We start from the raw sequence: 18,301 nt of genomic DNA, 5'->3' as shown, positions 1-18,301 counted from the left end.
ATTTTTTTTCTTTGATTGGTTGTTATATTTTTTTGGATAAATAAATTTAAAAAAAAATACGATTTCGGGGTTGGTCCCATAGTAAATGTGGCTCAGTATGGCCTATACGTTAACGGGTTTGAGTGATTGCTTTACGTTCAGTTATTTATATACTGTATACTACAAATGCAAAATAATAACTTATACGTCCAATCAATCAGGTAACGAATTGAAATGCGCAGTGGATAAAATGTAACTTTGCACACTAATTTTAACGAATTAAGAGAGCCTTTTCAAGCGGATGTGAGAAGTTAGTTTAAAAAAAAGTACACGTACAGTCACGGACTTTAATAGTTGAGCCATTTAGGGTTAACTTTACATTGGACATCTCATACCGTTTGTATGAGAACTAGATTACCTTGAACCTTAAATGGACCAACAATTTTATTCAATACTGAACGACAAGAACGAAAATCCTAGGATATTGAAATTCTTGACTTTTATTGCAGTAAAAATTTTCCTAGAATTTTACAATGGTTCTTAATTCATTTCAATTTATTAAAAAATATTATTTATGAGTCAGTTCAGCTCAATTTCATCATAATAAATACAATTATTAATGAAAATCTTAAAATCCACTTCATAATTATATTACCGAAGCCTTATTTCGTTACCTCGAGTTTTTCCGCATGAGTGGAATTGGAGCGGCAAGAGTTAAATTTATTGGAACTTAAAATACTGTAACCGTAATACCCACGTTTTACACTGGCCAGACACAAGGACTTCATGGAGTAGGATTCATAATCAAAAAATATCTGAAACACAACATAGTGAGCTTTCAAGGGTTTTCGGAGAGGGTTGCCTTATTGAAAATAATGATTAACAACTTCCATCTCTCTATTATACAGGTATATGCCCCGACTGAAAAAGCCACAGATGAACAAGTGAAAATTTTCTATGAAACAGTTGAAAAAGCGCACCAACAAGCAGATAAAAACATCATAATAATGGGAGATTTCAATGCGAAGGTCGGACAGCCAAAATCAGAGGAGCATATGATCACAGGTAAACATGGTTATGGATCTCGAAACCAGCGAGGTGAATTATTGATGGACTTCTGCCTTGAGAAAAACCTAGCCATCATGAACACATATTTCATGAAGAAATTTAACCGAAAATGGACATGGATTGCACCAAATGGAAGGACGAAAAACGAAGTTGACTTTATTCTTACAAACCAAAAAAGAAGTATAATCAACATTGAAATTATCAACAAAATTGAATTTTCATCAGACCATAGAGTAGTACGAGCTACCTGGTTACTCAAAAAACCAAAAAAAAGTAGACACAACTTTAAAACCAATACCACAAAAAGTCTCCAGTCAGATATTGAAAAGAATGTCTTCTTGAAATGCCTCGAAGTAGAAAAACAACCACTTATGACTCTGGCACCAGATGAATCAACACAATTATATCATGACAAGCTAATCAACTGCATCCAGACAAGTTTGAAGCATTCACAAAAGAATAGCCACAACACACACAGTAGCATATTATCAGACACCACAAAGCAATTAATAGCGAAGCGAATGGAACTTCAAAATATAAGACCCAAAACAAAAGAGATTAAATCAAAGTTAAGCGACATCTACAAAAAAGCAAGTAAAAGTATTAAAGAAGACTACAAAAAGCATAGAGAGTCAAAAATTGAAAATCACCTTTATGCTGACGGAAGTGTGAAAAAAGCCTACAAAGAACTCAGAACACATAAAAACTGGATACCAGAGTTGCTAATTTCAGATAATAATACTGCACAATCTCGAAACCAGATACTTGAAACTGCTACAACTTATTATAGGAAGTTATACAGTAGTCATGAGCAAGAAGCGCCAAAAACAGACCTACCAATCACAAGTGAAGTCCCAATAATAGATGAAGTAGTTATAATGAGACATATAAAAAACTTAAAAACTGGAAAAAGCCCTGGGCCGGATAACATCACAAATGAAATATTAAAGACCGCTGCTCCCTTATTAGTGACACCCTTGGCACATTTATTTAACCTCATTCTAAAAACAGGAACAGCACCCAAACAATGGACGCAGTCAAACATAATACTTTTGTATAAAAAAGGGAACCCAATGGACATAGGAAACTACAGGCCCATCAGTCTGATGTCATGTACATACAAACTATTTCTACAATCATACTATCCCGAATAAGCAAAGCAATTGACAGACGCCAACCATGTGAACAAGCTGGATTTAGGAGTGGGTACTCGACTATGGACCATATCCACACTCTGGAACAGGTTATAGAAAAATATCAAGAATACCGAAGACCATTATACACAGCATTCATTGATTACGCTAAAGCGTTTGATACAATGTCACATTCCTCTATATGGGAAGCTTTAAGCCAGTGTAATGTAGACCCTACATACATAAGAATTATAAGACACATTTACGAAAATTGCACAAGTAGAGTCAAATTAGACAAACTAGGACCTGATATACCAATAGATAGAGGCGTCAGGCAAGGCGACCCGTTGTCTCCAAAATTATTCTTAGCAGTACTTGAATCAGTAATCAATAGTCTCGACTGGAACAATATAGGAATATACATCAATCGTAAATATCTGAACCATCTGCGGTTCGCGGATGATATTGTACTAATGACGGAACACTGCGCTCAGCTAAAATACATGTTACAAACTTTACATGAAGCTAGTGCAAAAGTCGGTCTAAGAATGAACTTTCAAAAAACAAAACTTATGACCAATAGCGCTCAAAAAGACATAACCGTTGATGGGACGCTACTAGAGTATGTAGACAGCTATATCTACCTAGGTAAGCAGATATCATTTAACAATCATCGTAATGAAGAAGAAGTAGACCGACGAGTAAAAATAGCTTGGAATAAATACTGGAGCCTAAAGGAAATCCTGAAAAGCAGTATGAATATGAAAATTAAGAAAAAAGTTATGGATATGTGTATTTTGCCTTCACTGACTTATGCAAGCCAAACGTGGCTGTTTACTGCAAAAATTAAATCAAAAATAACTACATGCCAGAGAGCAATGGAGAGAAGCTTGTTAAACATGAAAAAAGTGCAAAAAATACCCCACATAAATATAAGAGCTGTAACAAAACTAAAAGACGCCCTCAAGCACGCTAAAGTACAAAAATGGCGATGGGCTGGACATGTAGCCAGGCTGTCTGACTCGCGCTGGACCTTGAAAGCTACCACCTGGAAGGGACCTGCAGGCAAACGACGCTCCGGCAAACCAAACAGTCGTTGGACTGATGACATTAATAAAATAGTTGGTAAAAACTGGAAATATATAGCTGCAAACAGAGATAGATGGAAGTCCTTGGAGGAGGCCTTCACCCGATGAGGGGTTCTTGTCCGCTACAAATAGTTAATCATTTGTTTATAAAAAATAATATGTTACTTAATATCTAAAAATTGACTGAACAAATAACAATATAAATTAAAAGAAAAATGACATACCTACTTAAATTATGTAAACGCTGACTAAAAATCAATGTAATGTAATGTAATCCTGGACTCGAAATAAAAGGCTTTTTATTTATTTATTTATTATTTAATACCCACGTTTTTAATTAAATTAACTTGGGCAATTACCTGAATAAAATTGAATAGATGACGAGTAAAAATGGCCGCTATTTCGAGATTTTACTGAGATTTTGACATTTTGTGGAAAAATTAGGAAGCCGAGGAAGTCTGGAAGACTTGCCCAGGTGTCTGAGATTTGAACCATGTTACGTAAGTACAAAAAAGCGGCCAAGTGGGAGTCGGACTCGCCCATGAAGGGTTCCGTACCATTTATGACGTATTAAAAAAACTACTTACTAGATCTCGTTCAAACCAATTTTCGGTGGAAGGTTGCATGGTAATGTATATCATATATTTTTTTTACGGGAGGAGGGGGAGGCACACATTTTTTCACTTTGGAAGTGTCTCTCGCGCAAACTATTCAGTTTAGAAAAAAATGATATCAGAAACCTATATATCATTTTTGAAGACCTATCCCTAGATACCCCACACGTATGGGTTTGATGAAAAAAATTTTTTTTTTTACTTTTATGACGTATTAAAAAAAAAACTACTTACTAGATCTCATTCAAACCAATTTTCGGTGGAAGTTTGCATGGCAATGTATATCATACATTTTTCTTAGATTTATCATTCTGTTATTTTAGAAGTTACGGGGGGCACACACACACATTTTACCACTGTGGAAGTGTCTCTCGCGCAAACTATTCAGTTTAGAAAAAATATATTAGAAACCTCAATATCATTTTTAAAGACCTATCCATAGATACCCCACACGTATGGGTTTGATGAAAAAATATTTTTTGAGTTTCAGTTCTAAGTATGGGGAACCCCCAAAATTTATTGTTTTTTTTTCTATTTTTGTGTAAAAATCTTAATGCGGTTCATAGAATACATCTACATACCAAGTTTGAACAGTATAACTCTTATAGTTTCGGAAAAAAGTGGCTGTGACATAATCGGACAGACAGACGGACATGACGAATCTATAAGGGTTCCGTTTTTTGCCATTTGGCTACGGAACCCTAAAAAGGGACTTTTTTTCGGGGCCAGTTAGAAGTTAAGGGGGAGGGGAGGGGTCAATATTTTTGACTTTCTCAGCGATTGGTTCCGAAATTTTTATAACTTTTTACTTGTAAAAATTTCTCAAATTTCGTTAAAATACATCTTATAGTTTCCGAGTAATATGTCAGTGAAATACGAAGAAACGATAAGGGTTCCGTTTTTGCCATTTTGGCTACGGAACCCAATAAGTTAAAGCAATAAGGACATTTCATTTCAACGATTAAAATAACCTCGTGTTGTACCTTTACATTAAACCTGAAAGCAAGTCACGTAGTTGCCCGAATTTACCTTAATAGAAGTTAATGCAATTATTAAACCATCCGGCACATTCAAACGTACGCTGAAATCAGAATTATATCTATGATATTTGCAACTGTATGTACATGTATTGGCGCGAGCGGGACGCACGATAACTGACTGGCATCATTCTGATGTCAGTGTACACCTACGTTCGAATTGGCCTGCAGTTCTAAATAAATAAATAAATATTATAGGACCCACAGTAAGCTCAATAAGGCTTGTGTTGAGGGTACTTAGACAACAATATATGTAATATATGAATATTTATAAATACTTAAATAGGTGCATAGTAAACACCCATGACTCAGGAAAAAATATGCGTGCTCATCACACGAATAAATGTCCTTACCAGGATTTGAACCCGGGACCATCGGCTTCATAGGTAGGGTCACTATCCACTAGGCCAGATCGGTCGTCAAGTGTACCTACGTTCGAATTGGCCTGCAGTTCTAAATGAAGCTGAAGCTAAAATAACTTTATTGATATTTACAATAATTGGCTGATTATATTGTCCACGGCTATCTTCGACGTCACCATTAATTGTATATTATACAATCGTGATGTAATAGAGAGCTTTTCAGTCGAGCACTGTGTTTAGGCAACGAAGCTTGCTGAGTTGCCTAAGTAAGGTACGAGATTGAAAAGCTTGATTATATCACTATTGTATACAATACTTTTTCTACGAGTCATCTAAAATAATACTTTGTTTTACTATAAAGCAAAGTATTATTTTAGTACTCCCGCTCCGCGTTCGTTTAGTCCTTTTTTTTTTATAGTTGACTAACAGCCTATTAAAATGAATATCATATTTGAGTTGACATTAGACGTTATACATTATAGTAGACATTGCCAAACATCCCATATAGTATGCTCGCGAAATGAGTTTTTGCTTAAAACAGTTTTGAATTTAGAATCAGTAAGCACGGCGATATTTTTTTTTGGTATCTTGTTATAGAATTTTATAAAATTTCCTAACAACGACTTTCTCGTTTTAGCCAGTCTGTAAAATGTTACTTTAAGCTGACCTGTGTTTCTTGGCTTATCAACATTCGTTGGGAAATTGTGTAAGTTTTTCCTTACAAATATTTTTATTTCAAATATATATAGCGACGGCAGGGTTAGAATATGTATTTCCTTAAATAATTCTCTTAGTGACTCATGCGCTCCCAGGTCGTAAATTGATCTAATTGCCCTTTTTTGCAAAATTAATATTGAATCAATATTAGCAGCTGATCCCCATAAAATAAGACCATAAGTAATTATACTGTGAAAGTAAGCGAAGTAGACTAACCGTGCCATCTGTACATTGGTAAGCTGCCTTATTCTCCTTACTACAAACGCAGCGGAGCTCAACCTTTTAGTTAATGAAGTTACATGGGAGCCCCATTGTAATTTGCAGTCTAAAGTTATTCCTAGAAAAAAAGAATTATAAGCTGACCTGTTGCATACTGACATTTCCCTCGTCAATGTCAAACGGCGGCTTCACGGAGCACAGCGTCCGGCCCATGAACGCGTACGACAATATCGTTATTGAACCTGCAACAAAAACCAATACTGAAAATATTGACAAATATCAGGCCAATTCGAACGTGGGGTCCCAGTGCCCTGAAAATTTTCGGCCGCGGTAGGACGTGTATAATCTTATTTTTCAATTACAACCATTATATGTAAGTGCTGCCACATTAAACAAAAAAGAATAAGTTACTGTCTTCAAGCTGTGACTATTTTATTCCCCTGCCCAGCGGAACCCTTATAGTTTCGTCATGTCCGTCTATCTGTCTGTCTGTCTGTCTGTACGTCACAGCCATTTTACTTGAAAACTATACGATATATTTTATAGCAAAATTTGTAACTGTAAAAAAAAATCAAGTAAAAAACAAAACAAATAAAAGAAACACATGGCACATCATTAGATAGTTCTTTAAAAATATCATTAAGACTGATAAAAACGTTTTTTATTAAGAAAATACTTCTAAAAATATAGTGCGAGAAGAACCCCTAAGTGTTGAACCGGAAGAGAGCATGTGGTGGGTAAAACTCTTATTAAAACGACGTAAATGCCACGAACATTCGCTCTTTTGATTGTATGGCTTTTTGTATTACATGAAGGTACGGAACCCTCGATTACATTATGCATTTAGCCGGTTTTTTCAGTACGGATGTGCACAGTGTATAATAACAATAATCAAAATCAAACAGTTCCATATTGACACCCAAAAAAGGTAATTATTCAGCGATATGAACTGTTAAATTGTGACAACGCTCGACGTTTAACTGGCTAGCCGGTCTAGCCAAGGTGACAATCGCTATCGCTTCGACAACGAAACGCTTTGTGTCTCTCTATCACTCTTCCATATTAGTGCGACAGTGACAGTTGAGTTTGATCGCTACGGAGCGTAAGCGATTTGCACGTTGGCTAGGCCGGCAGGCTTGCTAAAAAGTAGTTCGTTCGCCATATAAGCCACATTAAATCAAAACGAACCTATGAACCAACAATATTAACACCGCGAGTTTCGCCAAAATTGCATAGAATAAGTAGCATCCACAAAGTTCGCACGAAATTATGTCCAATATTCCACAACAGTAATTCGCCACAGGTATCGTTATGTTCTTACCTACGGCTTTGCTTTTCCCCGTAAGCATAAATATATTAAGTATAAAAATATCTAGTGTCATCTTCCACTCACATCAAGTTAAGTTACATCTCAATAAACATATAGGTGCACTCATTTATTAACTCTTCTGCAATAGCAACATTAAGAAGAATTCTTAGTTGCGATTTTTCCATACAAACGCTCTCGACTGATTCCTCCCTGGATTTTTAACTTTTAGCAGTGATTTTTACTTGTCATTACTTGTAACTGCGCCTATCCGATCCCAACACCTAGAATTTGATAAGTAATTGGCTTAAAATTTGGGTACGAAACCAATCAAAATCGCAAAAAACGTTACACCAACCGGGCGATGCAACCAACGGGTGGATAGAAACGGGCGGTCGTGCGCGGTAAATTCAAATTCATCAACGATAACTTATTGCCAAGTCTCGGTCTCGGCGAGAATCTCAGCCCATTTTGGCCGAGAACCGAGATTGAGATCTCGACTCTATTTTTGGCCGAGAATGCCGAGACCGAGACCGAGATCTCGGTCAGACCTTACCGACATCAAAATGATTTGAATCATGTTATTTAGTTATCGTGCGCTTCGCAACTTGTCCGTAAATGTGTACACGTCCGCACAGGCGAAACGCACGATACCTAACAAAATCATTTGATGTCAGTGCGTTTGTTCAATAGGAAACTAAAAAAATATGAAGTCTTTAGATTTTTCATACAAATTTAATATTATCTTCAATATACGCCGTCATCGTTATAATTAACGTTGGTAGTCACGCTTTAAACATAACAAAATTCACAATATATTGCGTTTCAGAATAAACTTTAAAGTACACTAAAAATAAAAAATAAAGTTTTTTTTTTAAGATACTACGTCGGTGGCAAACACGCATACGGCCCGCCTGGTGGTAAGCAGTCTCCGTAGCCTATGTACGCCTGCAACTCCAGAGGAGTTACATGCGCGTTGCTGACCCTAAACTCGCCCCCCCCCCCCCCCTCGTTGAGCTCTGGCAACCTTACTCACTGGCAGGAACACAACACTATGAGTAGGGTCTAGTGTTATTTGGCTGCTGTTTTCTGGAAGGTGGAGGTACTTCCCCAGTTGGGCTCTGCTCTAGATCTGGAATGACATCCACTGGCTGTGTCCTACCACACAAAGCGAGATGACATTCACAATGCCCAAACCTCTCTAAGTTATTTTTAAAAGTCGCTAAACAAATGATCAGTTTGAGGAGTACAGTCTGCACTTTAATTTTGTTGCTCCTGTTGTAGGCCCCACCCGGTATACGTGTATACGAGATGCGTGTTATTTCAAAATGAAAACAAATTGAGTTTAATTTGTAGGTAATTCAATTCCACTCAATGATATGCAAGCGAAATATCATGTAAATATTTCACGTAAGTGCCTAAAATTTACATTTGTATAATATTTCTATATAATTATTGCTATATATAGGTCCATGGGGTCCCAGCGTGCAAGTTTTTTGTAGAATTCGCGAAATGTCTAGTTGACATAACTGGTGACTGAAGAGCTGGCGGCTTCCTCACACAACGTATCAGTATTGCGATACATCGAGGAAATGCCGCCAGCATCCTTGGTTCAATGCCTCAAGGGCCTATTTTGAAGTTAGTTATTGGTCTTTGGACCCGGGTACGTCCTTAAACTACGTCCACAGGAGAGGTATGGGCATTGTGAATATCATCTCGCTTTGTGTGGTAGGGCACAGCACAGCGGATGTCATTCCAGATCTAGAGCAGAGCCCAACTGGGGAAGAACCTCCACCTTACAGAAAATCGCAGCCAAATAACACTAGACCCTACTCATAGTGTTGTGTTCCTGCCGGTGAGTAAGGTTGCCAGAGCTCAACGAGGGGTGGGAGGGGGTTAAGGTCGGCAACGCGCATGTAACTCCTCTGGAGTTGCAGGCGTACATAGGCTACGGATACTGCTTACCATCAGGCGGGCCGTATGCTTGTTTGCGACCGACGTAGTATAAAATAAATAAAATAATCCTCTGCATATATCCATTATGTATATTGTTATTATTGCTTGTTAACACATCAATTCACTGAACATATGAAACAACACAAACTAGCATTCAACACACGTTCACTGAACGTAATTACGAGTACAAGATTAAGGACATTGGCACAACGTTTCTAATTATATTCTATTCAGAAATTTAGATAACTGATTTATTATGTTTGATCTTGATTGAGATGTATACTTGTTTTTTTATTACCTGCAATCTTTTGCGAGATGAATACATATATCATACTGAGCAACTTCTACTATGAGACCAACCCCGACATCACGAAAAAAAATCGCTGTTTTATAAATTTTGGCTAGTCAGATATTGATATTTTCTATGGGAGAGCCAATTTTTTTCCCGATTTCCGGGTTCCTAAAGTTGCATAGCAGTTGCATGACCTTTAGATTCACATCGCTAAATATTGCTGGTAAATAAAAAACAACCTGTATTTTTGTAAGTTCTGGTGTGTGCAATATAATTGCAATCAATGAGAAAATGAAAATTAAGGGAAAACCATAAGTTTAAATAATAATGAAGGTAAAAAAATATGTAAACCGGCTTAGCAGAGCTTCGGCTTATAGCAGATATTCTCATAAAACTGGAAAACGTTATGAAAAATATACAATTATGTAAAATTATACCAATTTCCCAATACCACCTTGAAAATGATAGCGGACAAACCAGCCTGTCCCATAATGCTCCACTGTGCGGGACTACAGTGCTCCGTTTGATAAGTGAGTTTGGGTCACTGTTATAGTTTTTAGTGGTTATTTATTTTATTTTTACTGTATTTTATTTTTTACTGTATTTTTATTTTTACTGTATCTCTTTTTTTCTGTTAAATTTCTTGTATTTGTATTTTATTACAAGCTTTTATATATATATTATTTATTTAACTTGCAATGTACACCCGTATGGACGGGTCAAATCTTGCTAGTCAAAGTCAATATATTCTTTACGAGTATTCAAATAGGCCTAGCAACAAGCACTTTTAAATCGTCAAATTTTACAAATATCATCTTAATCTAAATATCAGAGCAATTTATTGATGCACTTCCCGGTTAAATTTGACCCACTTCCCGGTTTCTAATGAAGATGAAAATTTGCATTCATATGTAAGTCGGATGACAATGAAATATTATGGTGCCATCAAGCTGATCTGATGATGGAGACAGGAGGTAGCCACAGGAACTCTGTGATAAAACAACGCAACCTAATTGTGTTTGGGGTTTTTAGAATTGTCTCAATGAGTATTAGTTGCCTGTGGAAAAAAAGCGATAAAAGTTCGTACCAGAAATGAAATTTATGCCAAAAACTTAAGTATTATAATTATATAATGGGTCTATTGCCTGAATAGAAAAAACATTCATTCATTCATTCATTATATCTATTGGTCGACTTTTAATGTTTTTATGGTGTTAATGTATTTAATATTTTGTATTTCTGTGTGTAAATTACATGAAATAAATTATTTCGAAATTTGAAATTTAGTACCTATCTTGACCATTATTTTTAACCGGAAACATCTATCGAAAAAACATGCTACTTTCCTATATGACAATCTCCCTCACTGTCTGTTCTAATGGTCCATCACTCGGACCTTGTTGTTGATTTTTGATCGACTGCTTGGTTTGTTTGCTTGCTAGAGGCTCTGGTGATAGTGTCGCCCACGAAAAAGCGTGACGGTCTTAAACCTATTTTTAGAACAATTTATGTAGTGTCCGACCGAAGGTTCGGTTTCGATTTCGGCCAAAAAATGGTCGAACCTTTTGGCTGGGCCGAAACTTCAGAAGTGGATGTAGCTTAGCACAGGAAAAATGAAGAATTTACCAGAAATAGCGTACACTAGGGTGAAGCTAAACAATTGAACATACAGAACTGTTTCCACGTGTCCAGCTCCCCTCACTCCTCCGTGCAGAAGTGGGTGCAGCTTAGTGCATCAGAAATGAAGAAACTCACCAGGAATAGCGTACACGAGTGTGAAGCTGAACTTGCCGAACTGTTTCCACGTGTCCAGCTCCCCCCACTCCTCCGTACAGAAGTGGGTGCAGCTTAGTGCATCAGAAATGAAGAAACTTACCAGGAATAGCGTACACGAGTGTGAAGCTGAACATGCCGAACTGTTTCCGCGTGTCCAGCTCCCCTCACTCCTCCGTGCAGAAGTGGGTGCAGCTTAGTGCATCAGAAATGAAGAAACTCACCAGGAATAGCGTACACGAGTGTGAAGCTGAACTTGCCGAACTGTTTCCACGTGTCCAGCTCCCCCCACTCCTCCGTACAGAAGTGGGTGCAGCTTAGTGCATCAGAAATGAAGAAACTTACCAGGAATAGCGTACACGAGTGTGAAGCTGAACATGCCGAACTGTTTCCGCGTGTCCAGCTCCCCCCACTCCTCCGTGCAGAAGTGGGTGTAGCTTAGTGCATCAGAAATGAAGAAACTCACCAGGAATAGCGTACACGAGTGTGAAGCTGAACATGCCGAACTGTTTCCGCGTGTCCAGCTCCCCCCACTCCTCCGTGCAGAAGTGGACGTCTCTCGAAACTATCTATAACAAACACAAATATAGGTAAACCTTAGAAATAGTTACAAACAGATATCATACGGTAAAAATGAGCCATCATCCCGCAGTGTCAGGGAGGAACTGCCGGAACTTGACACCCCTCGGGCAAAACTCAGATACAGAGACAGACAGGCCAATTCTAACGTGCATCTGACATCAAAAGATATTCGAATAATTTTTGGAATTAATTCATGTCAGTTATTAGCTGTCATTGGCGCATTCATTTCGCTCTGACTTGTCCGTAGATGTATTAGTGCGAGCAAGACGTTCTCGAGAACAAGCGTAGGTACCTATCTAATAAAACAAAAATAGACATGAAAATTTGCAGGCACTTATGCCATACAGTCTCAAACGTCTATGAATAAAGACGAGGTCATTATCACCCGCTGAGGTGCAGGTAGTGTAGGTGTATTTTCTCTCGTACGTGATGATATAATAATATTGTTTGACACGATCACAAGGTCGATTCTAATTTAACAATTTGTTGTGGTTTTGAAATGGTTTTGATACGACTGTCCTGATTGGCGCTTTCACTTTCACTTAATTTCGTATGCACCAATCGTCGTTTAAAAATAAGATCAAAGAAGTTGTTAAATCTGAACGGGAGGCCATTCGAATGTTTTGATGTCTAATCTAGGTAACGTTATTTAGCGGATCGCTTTGTTGGACATAATTATTGAAAGTCGTAATGTAATGATAGTCTGATTATCATTAGTTATAACTCTGAAACCGTTTACTTTTCAGGAATTTCCTTAGGTTATACTATTGATAGGTTAGGTTAGGTTAGTGTTATGGCAATCCTGAAAAGTTACGCGTTTCTGACAAGGAAAGGCACCCAGCTTTCCGGTTCCGATTTGATTTATAATTATATATGTTATAGACTAGTCTAAAATATCTGACACGTATTTTTTTTAGCTGCCTAAACTCAACCTATTGGGAGAAATTGTCCTCCAAAGTACTAAAAAATTACTAAATCTTCTAACTCCTATGGAAAGTGATGCTCAAGCAACTTGCTAGTTAATGGCTGGTTTGAGTATATTTATTTATTTATTTTATTTATTTAATATTTTAATATATATATATACAGCATTACAGTCGAGACCAAAGCACTGTACAATTCAGATTATATGATAGGATTACATACTAGGAAAAACAGATCACAATCATCTTTCGTCCATCACCTCGCAATACCGCAGACACATCTGATACACAGCCGTCCATCGACTTGCAAACATATCACAATCTGGTGCCCATGACAGAAGGGAGTTCAGCAGCCTTAGAGCCCGCACAGCAGGAGAGTTTTTATGTGCTACAGTGCGTGTAATTGGGACGGCCAAAAGCTTGTGACTTCGCGGTCGCAGGAGATTTTTGGGCACAAATGGAATAGCGAGTCTAACAGTTCTAAGTTATATGTTTGAGAGCAGAAAAAAATAATGAGCACTTGTTTTGTTATATCGGCTGAAACACATTTTTCCTAAAAAAATCTACATTCGAAGTTTTATAATATCTTATCGCTAAAGATACACACAAAAACGGTTTTTTTAGAAAACTTGAGTTTAAGCAGATATAACAAAACACGTGTTCATTATTTTTCCTGCTTTCAAACATATACTCAAACCAGCCATTAACTAGCAAGTTGCTCGAGCATCACTTTCTATAGGAGTTCGAAGACTTAGTATTTTTTTAATACTTTGGAGGACAATTTCTCTCAACAGGTTGAGTTTGGGTAAATACGTGTCCGTTATTTTAGACTATTCTATAACATATAGAAATATAAATGAAATCGAAACCGGACAGTTGGGTACCATTCCTTGTGAGAAAAATCAAAATATGACAAACGAAAATGCGGACAAACAATACATACATTATCACTTAAAATTTTATGGAAAACAATAGAGACCCGTTATTTAGTTATCATTCGCGCGTGCATTAATTTCCTTCGTACTTATCCGTACACAGACGATTGATAACTGGATAACATCATTTTGATGTGAAAATGTAAGTTTGAATTGGCCTTCGGGCTCCGAACTATAATCGTTAGTTTGAGGCGTGAAATTCGAATCTTGAACCGTGTAGTTTAGGCGCTATCAAAGTGCTACACGGTATTACGTCGATATTGAGGTATCAAATATATTTACCGAAATACCGATATTTGCAAATTATTGTGGTATTAAGTGGGTACAACATCAATAGTAGCGTTTAGAACAACACATCAAAGGTCAACCTAATAGAGATTATAACACGTCTCGTTCAAAAATATCTATCTGCCTCTCACTCTAATTGCTTTCATATAGTCGTCTCTTTTTGTAAAGTATTAGAGATTTGTTTGATGAGGAGTCTCACCCGTAACTAATTGATAAATGGTTTATATTCACAGGGCAGTCCATTGACATATATTTCTAAAGATAATAAAAAAAGATAAGGACGGGCCTTACGGGATAATAAAAATGGGGCCCGTTTAGCGGTGTAACGTACGCGAATTCGAGCCAATCGTGCAGTCTAACGCCGCAACGCGATTGGTTGATGAGTTCGCACCACGCGCGCGATTGGTCCCAACTGGTTCCGTTAGACTGCATGATTGGCTCGAATTAGAGTGACACCACTGAACCAGCGCCATTATTAGTGCCCGTAAGGCCCGTCCTTAGATATATATTTCAATGGGACAGTCACGACAAGCCTTAAGGTACAGTTCGGATTCAGATTACACCAGAATTACTGCTGCAGTATTGCTACAGGAAACGTCAAAAACGTCATTTTATCGGGACATATCCTACTCCGAATCGTACCTTTATGAGTTTGAACACTCACTTTCACCCTTTAGAGATAACAGGTACGGCTTCCCTTTGAACAGTGGCCACCTTCAGCAGCGGAATGAAGATGAGTATGGCGGCACGCCACAGCAGCAGCAGCAGGACCGCTTGCCGCCGGGTCGGGGGCCGGAGGCGCGGCTCCTCAGCATGGAGCGAAACATATGGGGCAGCTTTAGATTCACTGATGTTTTTTTATTAAAATCACTCACCGAAATATTTAAAAGCCCTTTAGAGATAACAGGTACGGCTTCCCTTTGAACAGTGGCCACCTTGAGCAGTGGAATGAAGATGAGCATTGCGGCACACCACAGCAGCAGCAGCAGGACCGCTTGCCGCCGGCTCGGGGGCCGGAGGCGCGGCTCCTCAGCATGGAGCGAAACATATGGGGCAGCTTTAGATTCACTGATGTTTTTTTATTAAAATCACTCACCGAAATATTTAAAAGCCCTTTAGAGATAACAGGTACGGCTTCCCTTTGAACAGTGGCCACCTTGAGCAGTGGAATGAAGATGAGCATGGCGGCACACCACAGCAGTAGCAGCAGCAGGACCGCTTGCCGCCGGCTCGGGGGCCGCAGGCGCGGCTCTGGTGATATGGACAGCCATCGGTCGACTGACATCGCCGCGATTGTGAATACACTTGCTGCTACAGCTACACCTGTTGAAAAACGAATTGTGTTATAAGCTTATAAGTGATATCCCTTTCGGCCGCGTATGAAACCCAGTTTTGTAAGCAGGTACAAAATAAGAAAATTTACTCTGTTCTCATAACCAGTTACAAACCAGTAAAAATATTTAGAGACTTAGAAATATTTTAAATAGTTACCATAAAAGAGTTTATACACCGTGTTTTTATTGAATTTCGTTAACTTCGGGGTATCGGTAAGTATGTTTAAGGAAACTAAATGGCATAGTTAATTTACAAAAAGATTTTTTTTTAGTTTTTTTTTTACTATTTTTATGTTTATAAAAAGTAACTAAATGTATAGCGTTGTTGTAACACGGGCATTACATTTAACTCAACCAAACAATTGAAAACTGTGACATATTAATGTCATTTCGAACGTCGATCGTCCGAGATAGTACTTACGTTTAGTAGCAAATGTATGAACTCGCACTAAACACTAATCAATAAGTAAACAGGCCCTAAGGCAAGTGTACACGCTCGTAAGGGCCTTATGAGATAAAAATTAATGATTGATTATCTCCGAAATGGAGTTAATTAGAATATCGGTGTCTTTGAGAAAGTTACTTAATTTAAGCTCAGGAATGCACCCTCGAAATTAACGCAAATAAAAAAAAACACGGTGTATACATAAGTTACAATGTCATGAAAGCCAGTAGAGTCGTTGAAATTATGGATGGAAGTCATGTAAGTTGATTTTTCTGAGAGATAAACTGTTTAATGTTAAATAATTGTAATAGTTCTGAAGTGTTACATTTTTAATGTAATGTAATATGTTATATAAATTGTCATGATTGTGTCATGACAAACACCCGTCTTTATGTGTATCTTTATTTATTTATTTATTTATGTTTAGGAGAACCAACAACTTTAAACTTACAATAGGACAACAAGATTAATACAGAGAACCAATTACAGGAACTCACAAGTAATTACAAAGTATATAAAAAAAATGCTAACACTGACGCACACACACAGTCATGCGTACAAAGTAAGAAAAAAAACAAAAATACAATTGAGCGGCAATTTAGGTATCCCCAACAACGGAATAAATTTATACGAAGCACTTAGTTTTTTACTTCAGAACGGTTAATATGACTGACACTAAACTTACCTAACTCATATAATGGAAAATTAAACCTTCTTCATAAATACCCCGCCCGCAACTTTACCAAAAATGAAAAAAGTTGGCTGGCTGAAATAAAATTCCTTATGCCAAACTTCTTGCGCGCATTACAGTACTTAATTTACGTTGTCTAGATTCGCGCTATACACTTTACACTGCTATACAGTTGACTTGCTCGCGGCACAATTCCCGTGGGAATAATAATAATATTTTACTTACTTTTTCTTTAAACAATAATACTTTATATTGCATTGATATTTTCAATGAATTGTATTTTATAATTGTTGATGTGCTTGTTTTTGTTTGTATGTAAATTTCATGTTGACGTGTGAAAGTGCCCTTGTGGCCTATTTGCTGAATAAATACTTAAGTTGAAGTTGAAGGGATAATTTTTGAGCTCTAGTCAGACTACCATAGTTATTCTACTTCTTTGGGCTTTTCACATTGATCATTTCAATAGGTACTATTGTTATCCACCGCTTGGAACGTCACTTTAATTTATTTTGTACCAAAAATGGACAGTCGTGACAAAAACGGATCAGTCGAAAAGTTTCTCAAATATACCTAAGTTCGATACAAAGTCACTTTCGATTTATAGCATACCCCGAGTTTTTGGGTGCGGGAATAATTTCGTGTATTTATAACTTTGTTTATTGTAAAAAAATTACCAAACTATGAATAAAAAATAAGTAGTAAGCTTAAAATGTGCTTAGAAATATTAAAATTATTTTGTTTTTACAGTTTCACCTAGTTTTTGGCTAGGATAAAACATTCCCGCACTGCAAAACCCTGGAAAACTTCTAAAGAGAAACAGCGAAAGAATCTCTCGAATCGAATCGTCCAAAATATTTTTTTTGCAAAAATTTATAGAGATTATTTATTTTATTATTATTGTTATAAATATTACATCTCAACGCTTTCACCGTGAATTGAACTATATAGAGTAAGCGCATTTACTGGTAACATACGCTTTGTAACATTTGCATAAGCATATTTGCTGCACGGCGGTGAGGCATACATTTAATATATCCAGAGCAAGAGATGGAATGCACGCTTGAACGAGTTTTAGTGCAGAACCGTTTACTGACAGGTAAATTCGAACGTGCACTCAGGTGCACCGATATTCGAATCATATCATTTAGCTGTCATTCGCGCATTGTCCGTTCATGTATAATTGTGAGCGAGACGCCCGTGCAAATGACAGCTAACTGATATGATTCCAATATGAATTTAATATCAGTTTTATATCAGGTGCATGTTCGAATTGGCCTGTAAGTTGTGTTTCAAAGCTTCAAGCAAACACGTATATCTGCAGTAAATGAGCATCCTTCTTTAAATTGCTTGAGAAAATATGCGTTGACAGAAATTGAGTCTGAATGACATTTCAGATACAGTGTGGCCTTGTTATAAACGTCATAATATGACGCCACACTTTATTCTATTCAAATCAGTGCAATATTAGCCTAGAGTAGTAGTATAGTTGTAGACTACTAGTATATGAAGAAAGTTGTCATGGAAACCTGTCTCTTGCCATGCCTGCTTTACGGCTGCCA

General features: G+C 37.3%; 1 protein-coding gene across 1 annotated transcript in view; it reads right to left on the bottom strand.

The window, feature by feature from the left end:
* LOC133520210 (neuropeptide FF receptor 1-like) overlaps nucleotides 1-18,301 on the bottom strand; it is a 150,887-nt gene that overhangs the window by 31,589 nt on the left and 100,997 nt on the right. Inside the window, exons 3-5 of the mRNA XM_061854584.1 lie at nucleotides 15,369-15,595; nucleotides 12,011-12,113; nucleotides 6,362-6,459 (exon numbers count right to left, since the gene is read on the bottom strand). Of these exons, the coding sequence (XP_061710568.1) occupies nucleotides 6,362-6,459; nucleotides 12,011-12,113; nucleotides 15,369-15,595 (428 nt within the window). The remainder of the gene's footprint in view (nucleotides 1-6,361; nucleotides 6,460-12,010; nucleotides 12,114-15,368; nucleotides 15,596-18,301) is intronic.

This window comes from Cydia pomonella, chromosome 7, assembly GCF_033807575.1.
Source record: "Cydia pomonella isolate Wapato2018A chromosome 7, ilCydPomo1, whole genome shotgun sequence".
Taxonomy (NCBI): domain Eukaryota; kingdom Metazoa; phylum Arthropoda; class Insecta; order Lepidoptera; family Tortricidae; genus Cydia; species Cydia pomonella.
This window is presented reverse-complemented; position numbering and strand designations above follow the sequence as displayed.